At 46.5% G+C, this 15761-nt stretch overlaps 1 protein-coding gene across 2 annotated transcripts in view; it reads left to right on the forward strand.

The window, feature by feature from the left end:
• Positions 1 to 15761, forward strand: part of LOC139389650 (collagen alpha-1(XXVII) chain B-like) — a 100194-nt gene that overhangs the window by 54586 nt on the left and 29847 nt on the right. For both annotated transcript variants that reach the window (XM_071136518.1, XM_071136519.1), the window contains exons 11-22: positions 2905 to 2958; positions 3589 to 3633; positions 7546 to 7599; positions 10164 to 10208; positions 11067 to 11120; positions 11238 to 11282; positions 11824 to 11877; positions 11981 to 12034; positions 12166 to 12219; positions 12321 to 12374; positions 13268 to 13321; positions 13521 to 13565. In XM_071136518.1, the coding sequence (XP_070992619.1) occupies positions 2905 to 2958; positions 3589 to 3633; positions 7546 to 7599; positions 10164 to 10208; positions 11067 to 11120; positions 11238 to 11282; positions 11824 to 11877; positions 11981 to 12034; positions 12166 to 12219; positions 12321 to 12374; positions 13268 to 13321; positions 13521 to 13565 (612 nt within the window). The remainder of the gene's footprint in view (positions 1 to 2904; positions 2959 to 3588; positions 3634 to 7545; positions 7600 to 10163; positions 10209 to 11066; positions 11121 to 11237; positions 11283 to 11823; positions 11878 to 11980; positions 12035 to 12165; positions 12220 to 12320; positions 12375 to 13267; positions 13322 to 13520; positions 13566 to 15761) is intronic.

Consider the following 15761-nt stretch of genomic DNA (forward strand, 5'->3'; position numbering starts at 1 on the left):
CTAGCCCTCCTCTCCCCCTCCTCTCACCCTCCTCTCTCCCTCCTCTAGCCCTCCTCTCTCCCTCCTCTCTCCCTCCTCTAGCCCTCCTCTAGCCCTCCTCTCTCCCTCCTCCCCTCCTCTAGCCCTCCTCTAGCCCTCCTCTAGCCCTCCTCTAGCCCTCCTCTCCCCTCCTCTCACCCTCCTCTCTCCCTCCTCTAGCCCTCCTCTCACCCTCCTCTCTCCCTCCTCTAGCCCTCCTCTCTCCCTCCTCTAGCCCACCTCTAGCCCTCCTCTAGCCCTCCTCTCCCCCTCCTCTCACCCTCCTCTCTCCCTCCTCTAGCCCTCCTCTAGCCCTCCTCTCTCCCTCCTCTAGCCCTCCTCTAGCCCTCCTCTAGCCCTTCTCTAGCCCTCCTCTCCCCCTCCTCTCACCCTCCTCTCTCCCTCCTCTAGCCCTCCTCTCTCCCTCCTCTAGCCCTCCTCTCACCCTCCTCTCTCCCTCCTCTAGCCCTCCTCTCTCCCTCCTCTCTCACTCCTCTAGCCTCCCTCTCCCCCTCCTCTCTCCCTCCTCTCTCCCTCCTCTAGCCCTCCTCTCTCCCTCCTCTCTCTCTCCTCTAGCCCTCCTCTCTCCCTCCTCTCTCCCTCCTCTAGCCCTCCTCTCTCCCTCCTCTCTCCCTCCTCTAGCCCTCCTCTAGCCCTCATCTCTCCCTCCTCTAGCCCTCCTCTCTCCCTCCTCTAGCCCTCCTCTCTCCCTCCTCTCTCCCTCCTCTAGCCCTCCTCTCTCCCTCCTCTCTCCCTCCTCTAGCCCTCCTCTAGCCCTACTCTCTCCCTCCTCTCTCCCTCCTCTAGCCCTCCTCTCCCCCTCCTCTCGCCCTCCTCTCTCCCTCCTTGCTCCCTCCTCTAGCCCTCCTCTCCCCCTCCTCTAGCCCTCCTCTCCCCCTCCTCTCACCCTCCTCTCTCCCTCCTCTCGCCCTCCTCTCTCCCTCCTCTCTCCCTCCTCTCTCCCTCCTCTAGCCCTCCTCTCACCCTCCTCTCTCCCTCCTCTCTCCATCCACTAGCCCTCCTCTCCCCCTCCTCTAGCCCTCCTCTCTCCCTCCTCTCCCCCTCCTCTCTCCCTCCTCTCTCCCTCCTCTAGCCCTCTTCTCCCCCTCCTCTCGCCCTCCTCTCTCCCTCCTCTAGCCCTCCTCTCTCCCTCCTCTCTCCCTCCTCTAGCCCTCCTCTAGCCCTCCTCTCTCCCTCCTCTCTCCCTCCTCTAGCCCTCCTCTAGTCCTCCTCTCTCCCTCCTCTAGCCCTCCTCTCTCCCTCCTCTAGCCCTCCTCTCGCCCTCCTCTCCCCCTCCTCTCGCCCTCCTCTCTCCCTCCTCTCTCCCTCCTCTCTCCCTCCCCTCCTCTCTCCCTCCTCTCTCCCTCCTCTCTCCCTCCTCTAGCCCTCCTCTCTCCCTCCTCTAGCCCTCCTCTCTCCCTCCTCTCTCCCTCCTCTAGCCCTCCTCTCGCCCTCCTCTAGCCCTCCTCTAGCCCTCCTCTCTCCCTCCTCTCTCCCTCCTCTAGCCTTCCTCTCTCCCTCCTCTAGCCCTCCTCTCTCCCTCCTCTAGCCCTCCTCCTTCCCTCCTCTCGCCCTCCTCTCCCCTCTCTCCCTCCTCTAGCCCTCCTCTCTCACTCCTCTCTCCCTCCTCTAGCCCTCCTCTCCCCCTCCTCTAGCCCTCCTCCCTCTCCCTCCCTCCAGCCCCCCTCTCCTCCCCTCCTCTAGCCCTCCTCTCTCCCTCCTCTAGCCCTCCTCTCTCCCTCCTCTAGCCCTCCTCTCTCCCTCCTCTCCCCCTCCTCTCGCCCTCCTCTCTCCCTCCTCTAGCCCTCCTCTCCCCCTCCTCTCGCCCTCCTCTCTCCCTCCTCTAGCCCTCCTCTCTCCCTCCTCTCTCCCTCCTCTAGCCCTCCTCTCGCCCTCCTCTCTCCCTCCTCTCTCCCTCCTCTAGCCCTCCTCTCTCCCTCCTCTAGCCCTCCTCTCTCACTCCTCTCTCCCTCCTCTAGCCCTCCTCTCTCCCTCCTCTCTCCCTCCTCTAGCCCTCCTCCCTCCCTCCTCTCTCCCTCATCCCTCCCTCCTCTAGCCCTCCTCCCTCCAGCCCCCCTCCCTCCTCTAGCCCTCTTCCCTTCCTCCTCTAGCCCTCCTCCCTCCCTCTAGCCCACTTCTAGCCCTCCTCTCTCGCTCCTCCCTCCCTCCTCTAGCCCTCCTCCCTCCCTCCTCTAGCCCTCCTCCCTCCCTCTAGCCCTCCTAAAGCCCCCCTCTAGCCCTCCTCCTTCCCTCCTCTCTCCATCCTCCCTCCCTCATCTAGCCCTCCTCTCTCCCTCCTCCCTCCCTCATCTAGCCCTCCTCGAGCCCTCCTCTAGCCCTCCTCCTTCCCTCCTCCCTCCCTCCTCTAGCCCTCCTCTCTCCCTCCTTCCTCCCTCATCTAGCCCTCCTCGAGCCATCCTCTAGCCCTCCATCAGTAAGCAGCCACCCTGGAATCATCAGAGATCCCTGACGTGAGGGTATGTGCCCTTGGACTACATCGTGGAAGGCAGCACCATGCAGTCCATGGGCATATACACTTGCCTCAAGGCTTTGTTCTTCACGAAGAGCCCCACCCCTGTGGCCAACAGAATCTCACCAAAAAGGACTAAAGCCACACTGATGTGATGAAACCAAAGAAGAGAGTTATAGAAATGTAATTGATCTCCTTTTTGTCCCTCATCCCTCTATTCTCCTCACCCCACTCTCTTCCCCCACCTCCTTCTTCACTATCCATTTCTTTATCTGTCTCCTCTCCTCTGCTTTATTCCATGACCCTTATTTCACTTCCTCCCTCCCTTCCATCTCTCTCTGCTCTCCCCTGTCCTCCCACTCTCCTTATCCTCTTCCTGTCACCTATACCCCTTTATCCCACCAATATTTCTGCAGGGTTTCATAGGAATCCCTGGTGTTTTTGGCCTTCCTGGACCTGATGGTGAGAGAGTAAGTAGTCCAGAATATAAATATGAAAATGAATAACTATACAATAACCTTTCTACCTCTTTGAATGACTTGTTTGGTGCATTACTGACACTAAAAATAAACCACCTCTCTTAGTCCTATGGGAGGGGTACACAGTAGCTAAAAACCCTCCTGTGGGCATTATTATCAGTCAGGATGATCAGATCTAACCCTTAGTGAGTTTAAATGATTGTGAAATAGAGGTGCTTACACTGGATGAAATGCTAGCAGTAAGATGACTGGAGTCATCCCCCAATACAGGATCAAGTGCTGGTGGAATTCCAGCCATCCCTACTGTTTGGATAATAGTCAGGAGATGGGCTAACACTAAGTGCTGCTTTGGAATGGCCTGACGAAGACTCATTTTCCCAGAACCCCCCAGGCCACTGGAGTAGAATTGTAGGCTATATTAGAGAGTATTTTTGGACATGCTTGCACTAGCTTACATTTGATACAGTATGTGTATTGGTTCTAGTAGGCTACCTTAAAGAAACATTCATAATCTGCTTGTAAAATAAATATTACATTATTATTGACATTTACCTCTTCTTTTGCTGTTCCCCTCTTCTCTTCTTTCTTTTCCCATCCTTCTCTCTTTCTCTACTTCCTCAGGGAATCCCTGGTGTTCATGGGAAGAAGGGCAAGATGGGTAGGCCGGTAAAGATTTCTCTCAACATACCTTTTTATAGAGAATGCAATAATACCATGAAATCATCTTTTCCTTTTTCCCCCTTCTGTCATACCTTAAAGGTCAATTCCATCACTTTTCAACCTAATTTTCATTATCTCCAGCACAATACCAGTGTCAACAGATGGATTTTTATGTTTTGTAGGGAAAAAATCTAAAGTTTAAAAGTTCACCAAAAGTTAAAGCGGTGACGCGGGGAGCAGGAAAGTACCCTCCCTTGGTCCAGGAACATGTTGCAGGTTGAAACTCACCGACCATAGAAACTGTTTTCACATGGGTAGATACCGGTTTGGTGCTGGAGATGATGAATATGAGGTTGAAAAGTGGCAGAATTGCCCTTTAAAGATACAGCTAGGGTAATTTAGTGAGTATGGCATGGCTGTTATTCAGAGGAACAGTCTTGAGCGCGTATGGGGGCCTCTTGGCTTTAACCATACATCAGTGATACATGTTGTGGTAGCCTCCACACAACCACAGTGGAAGACTGTTGAAGACTGTTGTCTTTTCACTCTTGAGATGGCTGGCTACACCTTGAGCCTCGAGTCTGTCTGCATATTTCCACTAGTCTATACAATATATCATTTAGAATAGGATGAGATATCAACGGACTACAACTAGGACACTATTGGCAACTATCCCATTGATTATACACTGAGTTTGCAAAACATTAAGAACATGACATGCTCTTTCCATGATGTTGTCTGAACAGGTGAATCCAGGTTAAAGCTATGATTCCTTATTGATTTCACTTCTTAAATCCTCTTCAATCCGTGTAGATGAAGGGGAGGAGACAGATTAAATAAGCGTTTATAAGCCTTGAGACAATTGAGACATTGATTGTGTCTGTGTTATTCGAAAGTCTATTACATTGGCCAATAGAAGCCTTTTACATTGGACTATAACAAAGCCTTTTACATTGGACTATAACAAAGCCTTTTACATTGGACTATAACAAAGCCTTTTACATTGGAACAATGTTTAGTGCAGTGGAGGAACTTTTGGTTTTGGAATTCCAGCCCAGCTAGTCACAGACCAGGGAAGTATTTTCATTGCCGCCTGCATGGGGATTTCCAATTCTCCCATCAACATATTGAGATGTGCTTACATGGAAAATCCTGATGTTCCAAATGACTTATGTAATAGAGATTTTTTCCCAAGCACAGTTTTACAATGTTACATGGTGAAGTGGGTTATTAAGCTGACGATGGTCAGTGAACGACAATTGAAGCTGGCACAGACTATAAATAGCTGTTGAGGTAGCCTCGCTGTTAAGAGCATTTGGCCAGTAACCAAAAGGTAGGTTAGGTGGAAAATCTGTTGATGTGCCCTTGAGTAAGGCACTTAACCCTAATTGCTCCTGTAAATCACTCTGGATAAGAGTGTCTGCTAAATTAGTAAGATGTCATTTTTTTTAATGAGGAGAGTGCAACTTTAGCATTTGATGACGGCATCTCTCTGTGTCTTTGTTTCTGTGGTGCCGTACCAGCCCTTCTCCTTCTCATCTTCAGGAGCTACTTTTTCTTCCTTACATTGAGTCGTCTAAACATTCTGTGTTCACAGTTACTAGCGTAATGTTCTCTGAGTGGCACTTGCATATGACAGAGCTAATCTAATCTGGGATCAGACATATTACCTTTCCAGCAGATGTCGTACTACCTGCAATCTTTCAAGTACCATCTTTGAGTTAAAACAACTCAAGAGCTGCGGAGTAGCTATGTTTTAGTTTAAACCAACACTATTATAATGTTTGGGTAAAAGCGCCATTTTGCACATTTTCGAAGGCATCACATTGCAGCAATTACCAATGTATGACTTTCCCCAGATGTTTAACTAATGCTTAACTCAACACTCTGCCTGCCACACACATTCCATCCTTCTGAATAATATATCCTGCAATAGAAACGGCTGGTAATATCACCATCGCTTCATCTAATATTACATTTTCCATCCTCACTCTGTGGGCCTATGAGACCTCTACTACTAGTACCATTAATCATACAGGCACAGTCTATACAGTAACTACAGTAACTACAGTAGCTACAGTAGCTACAGTCTATACAGTAGCTACAGTAACTACAGTCTATACAGTAACTACAGTAACTACAGTAGCTACAGTAACTACAGTCTATACAGTAGCTACAGTAGCTACAGTAACTACAGTCTATACAGTAACTACAGTAACTACAGTAGCTACAGTAGCTACAGTCTATACAGTAGCTACAGTAGCTACAGTAACTACAGTCTATACAGTAACTACAGTAACTACAGTAGCTACAGTAACTACAGTCTATACAGTAGCTACAGTAGCTACAGTAACTACAGTCTATACAGTAACTACAGTAGCTACAGTAGCTACAGTCTATACAGTAGCTACAGTAGCTACAGTAACTACAGTCTATACAGTAACTACAGTAACTACAGTAGCTACAGTAGCTACAGTCTATACAGTAACTACAGTAGCTACAGTAACTACAGTCTATACAGTAACTACAGTAACTACAGTAGCTACAGTAACTACAGTAACTACACTCTATACAGTAACTACAGTCTATACAGTAACCACAGTCTATACAGTAACTACAGTACTTGTATTCTGTGATGGAGAAGGGCCAAGGCTGAAGCTGAAGCTACAGCAAGGTGTTGTTGACCTTGGCATTGTGACAAGCAGCACACGTTGAGCGTGTGGCCTAGCGGAAACCTCAGCCTCCCAGAGCCTCAGTGTAGCCTATCATAGCGTCACAGCTCTTGTTCTCTGGTTTTATAATGGAACAGATGGAGCCAGGAGGAGGAGGAAAGGAAAGAGCCCAGTCAGCAGATCCCGGGCCAGCCAGTCAGTCCCCAGGCTGCTGGTTAGGGCTCCTGCCAGCGAGGCTCAGTGCAGCACGCGCACTCCCAAACATTCAGCCATGGAATTTCCTGCCGCCGCGCACGCACACAGTCTCTAGGAATAAAGAGTCCAAGGAGCTTGTTTACAGCATGCGTGCTGCTTGACGTGCTGCTTGACGTGCTGCTTGACGTGCTGCTGGACGTGCTGCTTGACATGGTGCTTGACGTGCTGCTTGACATGCTGCTGGCTGCTGGACGTGCTGCTTGACATGGTGCTTGACGTGCTGCTTGACATGCTGCTTGACATGCTGCTTGACGTGCTGCTTGACGTGCTGCTTGACGTGCTGCTTGACGTGCTGCTGGACATGCTGCTTGACGTGCTGCTGGACGTGCTGCTTGACGTGCTGCTGGACGTGCTGCTTGACGTGCTGCTGGACGTGCTGCTTGACGTGCTGCTCGTTTGCTTGCTTGGGGTTTATTCTGCAAACCTCTTTGACAGGGATGGAGTTTGTCTACTGAGTGCTGACATTGTGTTTTGTTTATTTTCCGCACATCCAGAAGTGCAGTGTGGGTAAACATAAAGGAGAAGTAAAGAATCAATAAATGAATACTGTAGTTACTAGAAGGGAAATTAGGTAATCACTCATTAACTAAACTCATTTAGAAGTGCATCACTATTATTTTATCTGCTGATGTGCTGAACTGAACTGTAAGCAAAACCACGCAACAAATACTGCATTGTAACCAATGTGCATGCCGTAATACTTTAGCTTTGTGTCTACTATACCGCCACACCATTATGCTTTATACTAGGAAGCCCAATATTCCAAGAACATATTCTCATGGTCAACTACTCTGGGTGTGGGAAAGTAATGGTATGTAATGATATGGTTGGCCATGCCAAGCATTATGGTTCAATACCATTATTTTTAGTACAATTGTGTTGCTTTGCAGAATGGTTGTTTCAATCTGTTTCTTCCATAGTGTTTAACAGCTCTCTGCCTCCCCAGTACAGAGTGATAACATGCCTACTCTCTTTGTGTTTGTGTACTCAGGGGTTTGCTGGGGACTTTGGCGAGCGGGGACCACCAGGACCAGACGGAAACCCAGTAAGTGAAACAGCAGAGATGACTGTTCCCCTGGCCATCACTTCAGACCTATGTTCAGATAATGTTTTCTTTCAAATACGTATGTTGTGCTCTATTGAGCTTAACTGGCGCAATGGAATGAATGGAATAGTCCCAAAAGTGCAAAGCTCATCCTTCTGGCACTCCAGGCAGGCTCAATCAAATGCTCAAGGTATTTGAACAACAACAAAAAGCAATTTGAGTTTCAGCCTTTATTGAAGGTATCTGTTGTTTGTTTTTAAAGTCACAGGTCTAGCCTTTTTGTTTTTGTATCTTGGTTTGGATTCAATAATTAGCCAGTGCATTATCTCCTGAAGTATACACAACAGCAATCTATTTAGAGATGTTGAATGACTCATTTACATCATTTTAGTACAGCGGTCAAGTGGGCTCAATCAGCACATAAATGGTATAAACTGCATACCCTGGCTGTTTGCTTCCAGGCACTACTTAAACTCACACACACACACACACACACACACACACACACACACACACACACACACACACACACACACACACACACACACACACACACACACACACACACACACACACATACACACACACACACACACACACACACTAACAGACATGGTAAATAGAAGTCACCCTTGATGAATTGAAAACAACCCCTTTTAGTTTCCCCTGTTGGGGTACGTAAACCTCCACACTGCATTTTATTTCCTTTGCTTCTTCCTGGGACCTCCTGAGGATTTCCTACTCCTGAGCCCGTAATGATTCCAGCCTGAGAGTTTGTTATATAGTTACATGCCCAGAGCATCTCGTTCTGGTCTTTGATCATGTCAGACCACAGTTATCCACATTCACAGTCATGAGGGAGGGGGCTCTGGACTCTGAGATCTGGACAATTTGTCTACTGTTTTAAATGTTGCAGTAATGTCTGTAAGATCTGTAACCTAGAGCACTCACATTGCTAACTAGTTATTATAGCAGCAGTATATACACTCTTATGCACTTCTCAGTAGCTGTATTGGTGACAACTTGGGAGAGTCAGATCACTGCATAAGTGTGTGTATCCAAGCAATGAAGCGGGTATTGTACTTCACAAGGTCAAAAAGATAATCATATCTTCACTAAAGCAATTTCTTAGACCACATCCCACTCAAGTTAGTTTGACATGAGGGCATAATGTGGTTCTGAAGCTTCCTCAACTCTACCTTTCTTAACAGCTCTATGAGTGGCAACTGTGTAGAGATATTGTGATTGGCTGACCTCGACAGACCTCTTCAACACCATTTCCTGCCCTGTTGTTCCAACAGGGGAGAGGGAAGTTCCTGTTGGCTCAATAACTTCTCCTTCAGTCATAATGAAGCTAGAGGAGGAGGGAGGGGAGAAGGGGGAGGGAGGGGAGAAGGGGGAGGGGGCAGGAAGGCCACACTGGACTCTAACATCTATCTCCCCTTTTAGAAAAAGCTCCCCTCTTTCTCCCTCTCCCTCCATTTCTCTCTCTCTCTCTCTTGCTCTCGCTGTCTATCTCTTTCACTCTCTCTCCCTATCAATTCAATTTCAATTTAAGGGGCTTTATTGGCATGGGAAACATATGTTTACATTGCCAAAGCAAGTGAAATAGATAATAAACAAAAGTGAAATAAACAATACAAATGTCATATTATGTCTATATACAGTGTTGTAATGATGAAGTATAAAAGAGAAAATAAATAATAGAAATATAGGTTATATTTACGATGGTGTTTGTTCTTCACTGGTTGCCCTTTTCTTGTGGCAAATCACAAATATTGCTGCTGTGATGACACACTGTGGTATTTCACCTAATAGATATGGGAGTTTATCAAAATTGGATTTGTTTTCAAATTATTTGTGGGTCTGTGTAAACTGAGGGAAATATGTGTCTCTAATATGTTCATACATTTGGCAGGAGGTTAGAAAGTGCAGGTCAGTTTCCACCTCATTTTCCTATCTCTCTCCCCCTCTCTCTCTCCCCCTCTCTCTCTCTCTCTCTCTCTCACTGGAACGGATATGGGCATGGCATGTAGCAGTGGGGTAATTACCGGGGACAACAAGCCCCTCTCTGTGTGTCGCACCATCTTTCATTAGCTTGGCCTGGCCCACGAGATGGGAGCTGGAGATTACACAAGCTATCAGGGGAAAACACAAACAAACCAAGGGCTGGGGTCTCTCCCCCCTCCTTCTGCCAGCAGCGTAAAGGAACACTGTGCCTCTCTTCTGCCAGCAGCGTAAAGGAACACTGTGCCTCTCTTCTGCCAGCAGCGTAAAGGAACACTGTGCCTCTCTTCTGCCAGCAGCGTAAAGGAACACTGTGCCTCTCTTCTGCCAGCAGCGTAAAGGAACACTGTGCCTCTCTTCTGCCTGTATTTGTTTAGAACAAAGCCTATAACCTTAGAAATCTGCTCTCTCTCTCTATCTCTCTATCTCTCTCTCTATCTCTCTTTCTATCTCTCTCTCTCTCTCTATCTCTCTACCTCTCTCTCTATCTCTATCTCTATCTCTATCTCTATCTCTCTCTATCTATCTCTATCTCTCTCTCTCTCTTTATTTCTTAGGGAGAGCTGGGAGCCCCTGGTCCTAATGGAGTTCTTGGCCTCATTGTGAGTATTTAAATCCATGTGTACCTTCACTCTGTACTTCTCTCCAGGACACTCTGCCTGGTTTGGGGATCTCTGTGCTTCTCTCTCCAGGACACTGCCTGGTTTGGGGATCTCTGTGCTTCTCTCTTTAGGACACTGTGCATGATTTGGGGAGCTCTGTGCTTCTCTCTCCAGGACACTCTGCTGGTTTGGGGATCTCTGTGCTTCTCTCTCCAGGACACTCTGCTTGGTTTCTGGATCTCTGTGCTTCTCTCTTCAGGACACTCTGCTGGTTTGGGGATCTCTGTACTTCTCTCTCCAGGACACTCTGCTTGTTTTGGGAATCTCTGTGCTTCTCTCTTCAGGACACTGCTTGGTTTGGGGATATCTTTACTTCTCTCTCCAGGACACGCTGCTTGGTTTGGGGATCTCTTTCCTTCTCTCTCCAGGACACTGTGCTTGGTTTGGGATCTCTATGCTTCTCTCTCCAGGACACTCTGCTTGGTTTGGGATCTCTGTGCTTCTCTCACCAGGACACTCTGCTTGGTTTGGGATCTCTGTGCTTCTCTCTCCAGGACACTGCTGGTTTGCGGATGCCTGTGCTTCTCTTTCCAGGACACTCTGCTGGTTTGGGGATCTCTGTGCTTCTCTCTCCAGGACACTCAGCTTGGTTGGGGATCTCTGTTTATGACTTGCCTTGTTGCAATATTGTTGATGATAAACAGAGCTAAGCAGATGTCCCAAATGTTGCCATAAAGAACATAGAGCAAGAGCATTACATCATCTCACAAGCTTGTTGGGAATGTGTATGATATTGTTGTTCTACTGCAGTGTTCCAAGTCTTCTAAGTGTGTGTGTTCTGTATGTTGTTTGTGGCAGGGAGACATGGGTCCTCTAGGGATGATGGGTTTGCCAGGACCATGTGGACTCAAGGTAACTAACCTACTCCTTTACTCACTTTGACTGTAAACGCTGTTACATGATGATGTAGATGTAATCATCTCTATCGCTATGGCAATGTTATATCTGTTTACTCATCTGGTTATTCAGGGGGTACCCGGAAACCCAGGAGAACCAGGACTGAAAGGTGATAAGGTGATCTGAATACCTCATTATTAGCCTATTGTATTTAAATCAACCATGCTATCAGATAAACATGTTGCATGCAATATAGTCTCATCTACCAGCTGGCTCTCTGGGAACGAGGTGGTTACATGCTGTATAACTACCATAGACGACTCTAGAAATCTGATTCAGGAACAGTTTGTAGACCCTCAAGCCTACTAGATGGTTTCTAACTGTATCTACTGTAGCTTATCATCAATCACTGCTAGTTTAGAGCATGGGCTTGCTATGTTCTCCATATATCACACATACTGTATGTATAAACTACTGAGAAATACGTACTTTTCTTTGTAAAAATACATATATACACGTACTGTACTCAGCCAGATGTGCAGTGTTCCTGTGCTGTCTACAGGTCACCAGCTGACAGCCCTAGAGCTGCTTGCTGGGCATACTGGGTCTGCCTCATGCCCTCAGCTGACTGCAGTACTTATCAATAGAGTGCAGGATTTGTACTGTACTTTTAGTTTATTCCTAACTCTAACCGCTCCTATCCTCTGTCTTTCTTCAGGATGACGTTGGTCTTCCAGGGGAACAAGGAGAGAATGGATTCCAAGGTGACAAGGTATTTCACTTCCCTACTTAACAGATGGTGATGACTGTCGTCTGAGTCTCTGTATCAGGGGTTTATCCTTTCATTTCACAGAAATGCTCTCGTTGTTTTACAGGGTATCCAGGGTTCACCAGGATTGCCAGGCATTCGAGGGAAACCAGGGCCACATGTGAGTCCATTAACCCTTATATAGGGTATGTGTACCAGGGACCATGTACAGTATATTACTAGGTTATCACTTTTGAAATGGTTAGTGTTACAAAGGGTATCCAGCAAACTACAATGCTGTCTCTGTCCTAGGGGGTGACAGGTGAGCCGGGTCCTGATGGTATACCTGGCCCTCCAGGCCAAGAGGTAAGGCCCTGTGTGGACGTCAATATTACTCATGACCCAGGACTTACCTTCTCCTTGTGATGGATAGTAGAGATGACCACCTGTTGTCTGGTTGTTCTCAGGGTTTCCCAGGAGACATCGGCCCACCAGGTCACAACGGCCCAGAGGGCCCAAAGGTCAGTAGCCTATAATGAAACTCTCACACCTATTAAGCCTTGTTTATACCTGATGGTAACATGCGTCCTTTGTCCTGATCTTGTCCACATTCTGATGTGTCTTATATCCGTCCACCGTGTAAGCATTGTGACCAGATCTTTGGGGCGGCAGGTAGCCTAGTGGTTAGAGCATTGGGCCAGTAACCGAAAGGATGCTATATCAAATCCCCGAGCTGACAAGGTAAAAATCTGTCGTTCTGTCCTTGAACAAGGCAGTTAACCCAGTGTTCCTAAGAATTTGTTCTTAACTAACTTGCCTTGTTAAATAAAGGTTAAATAAATAAATACAAATATCCTGGTCCCTCCCTGTATGCAAATTATTTAACAGCTATTCTTTCAAAATAATATATATAATTTTTAAGATAAATGTTGATGCCATAAGTCAATGGTGCCACCTGTCAATGATATGAATGATGATTTAAATTGTTTCTCTGTCCACATCTGTCTACAATGTGTTCCTGATCATAATCAGACCACAATGCATGTTTTAGTTGTCTACACCTGTCTGAAAATGTGGGCACAATCAGAATGTGGACAAGATCATGAAAAAGGATGCATGTTAGAACCAGGTATAAACGTGGCTTTAATGTAGCTACTTGACATCCTCATGTGGCGTAGTTGGCAGGATCAAGCACTTTTATGAGCAATGAGTATCTTTAGTGCTGTGAGAGGTTTAGTTGGTTTTTAGTGAATACAAAGACCAGTGGTTGGCAAGGAGCAGGTCCATGGACCTTGGAAGTCCTTTCTGGATCGCGTGGGGAACGCTGGGGACCAGTGCTGTTGGACTGCCAGGGCACCATGGACAGCAACATGGGGTCCGTACACAATCTAACGTCCTGTATCATTCTATTCAGGGGAAGCCAGGAAACAGAGGTTTACCAGGGCCCAGAGGAACAGCTGGACTAGAGGTGGGATTGTCTTTAGTTTACTACATAAAACAATGCTTGACGTATTCAGTACATGTCAAGACCCAGTCTCTCTATGTATATAGTATGTACTGTATGTAATATATATGACAGCAACGATCTAGCGTTTCCGCATAGTCCAGTGATGGTGCAAAGGGGTTTTGTCCCTGTCTTGACCCTCTGTCTCCATATTGTTTTCCAGGGCGATGAGGGGCCACTTGGACCACCTGGACCTACAGGACCGGAGGTGAGCGCTGATTGGACAGCTCAAAACCAAAACAAACAAAACAAGGAAGTCCAAAAATACAATATGGGTCACTCAGCACATGAAAACCCCCAAATGTTCACCTCTCACCATCCCAAAGCCTGTTTCATAACCAGGAACCTTCAGAGAGGGAAGCAATTTGCTTCAGTTGGTGTTTAAATCCAGCTGAATCACTATGATATGGTTAGCTATATACCGTTAGCTCTTGGCAGAGTTGTCACTCTATTGTGCAGAAGATCTATTTTGATATATGGCTGACTGCTTATTGTGCATTTGTGGCATGAGTTTGGTTAGTAAAACTGCTGTGCTCGGCCACATCTCCACATGGTGCTCATCTGTTATACAAAGACAACAGCCCGGGATGAGATAGGCTTATATAAAAAAAACAAAGCTTTCTGGTTTTGAACCAATGAAAATAAAGCCATTCATTTCCGTCCGTAGGCAGTTAGCCCAGTTAGTAGGATTATTATGAAAACTGTCCAAATATCTGCTTTCTGCATTCATTTTTAAGATGTTACTTTTGGAGAGTGGCCATTTTGCTAAACACTGGAAGTAAATGTCAATGCTTCGTTAAAAATACTGAAAAATCAATTTATAAAACGGCTTGGAATGGCTCTCTGTTTCCCTTGCCTAATATTTTGTGAGCTTGTCCTCCACCATAGATGGACATATCCTCCATTCCTTACTCTGAATAATCCTAAACATCTGGATATCTATGAGGATAGACTATGGTTGCATCCCAAATAGCACCTCATTCCCTATATAGTGAACTACTTTTGACTAGCGCCCATAGAGCTCTGGTCTAAAGTTGTGTAGGGAATAGGGTGTCATTTGGGATGCAGGCTCTCTCTCTCTCTCCTAGATCCGGTAAACGAGCTCTGAAATTCAGACCTTTTTTTGGATTGTGTCAGTGAGTAGCCTGGCCTTGGATTCCATCATAATGCATCATCCTACAGAGACTTCCCATTTGCATCCATTATAGACTACATAAAGAGTTAGTCTGGAGTCGTCCCAAATTCAACAATACATGCCAATATATCACTCCAGTTAGCAGAGCTCTAATCCAGTTCAACATTAGCAGAGCCCTAATCCAGTTCAACAACAGCAGAGCTCTAATCCATTTCAACAACAGCAGAGCCCTAATCTAGTCCATCAACAGCAGAGCCCTAATCCAGTTCAACAGTAGCAGAGCCCTAATCCAGTTCAGCAGTAGCAGAGCCCTAATCCAGTTAAACAACAGCAGATCACTAATCAAGTCCAACAACAGTAGAGCCCTAATCCAGTTCAACAGTAGCAGAGCCCTAATCCAGTTCAGCAATAGCAGAGCTCCAATCCAGTTCAACAATAGCATAGCTCTAATCCAATTCAACAATAACAGAGCTCTAATCCAGTTCAACATTAGCAGAGCCCTAATCCAGTTCAACAACAGCAGAGCTCTAATCCAGTTCAACAACAGCAGAGCCCTAATCAAGTTCAACAACAGCAGATCACTAATAAAGTCCAACAACAGCAGAGCCCTAATCCAGTTCAACAACAGCAGAGCTCTAATCCAGTTCAACAACAGCAGAGCCCTAATCCAGTTCTACTCTCTCATACAGATGACTAAGCACATTAAAGAACAGAGTTTTCCAAACGGCCATCTCCGAAAGACAGACACCACAACTCATTGAAAATAGTGATTCAATATAACACGTTAGATCCAATGAGGTTTTACTAATGCATTAGTGAGCTAAATTCTCAGTTCCATTATTGATGGATTTGGGCCTTTGAATAATATAGAGAGGGACAGTGACCTTTCTCTTCTTTGCCAGGAAAAGCCAACAAAAGTAGCACATCTTTTTCAGGCATTAATTAAAACTTTGACAATAACAGAAGACATTCCACGAAATGAGTGTGAAAGCCGAGTGCTTTGTTGGTGCTCTTAAAAACGTTTTAATGTTTTTGAGTGTTGTATTGTTCTAACCCATACGTCCAATCAAAAGACAGTATAATATTCTGTCCCTAAAAGGACAAATGTCTTGGACACACTATGCTACTGCATGACAAAGTCAACCATAATTTTCACACCATACAGTAATCCAGACACTCTTAAAGCCAGATTGGAGGAGTCCTTAGGACAGATTGTAGCTTTACAGTATATTCTGTCTGTAGGTTTGTTAGTGTGGTGGCGGGTGGGTT

Source organism: Oncorhynchus clarkii, chromosome 30 (genome assembly GCF_045791955.1).
Source record: "Oncorhynchus clarkii lewisi isolate Uvic-CL-2024 chromosome 30, UVic_Ocla_1.0, whole genome shotgun sequence".
NCBI lineage: Eukaryota > Metazoa > Chordata > Actinopteri > Salmoniformes > Salmonidae > Oncorhynchus > Oncorhynchus clarkii.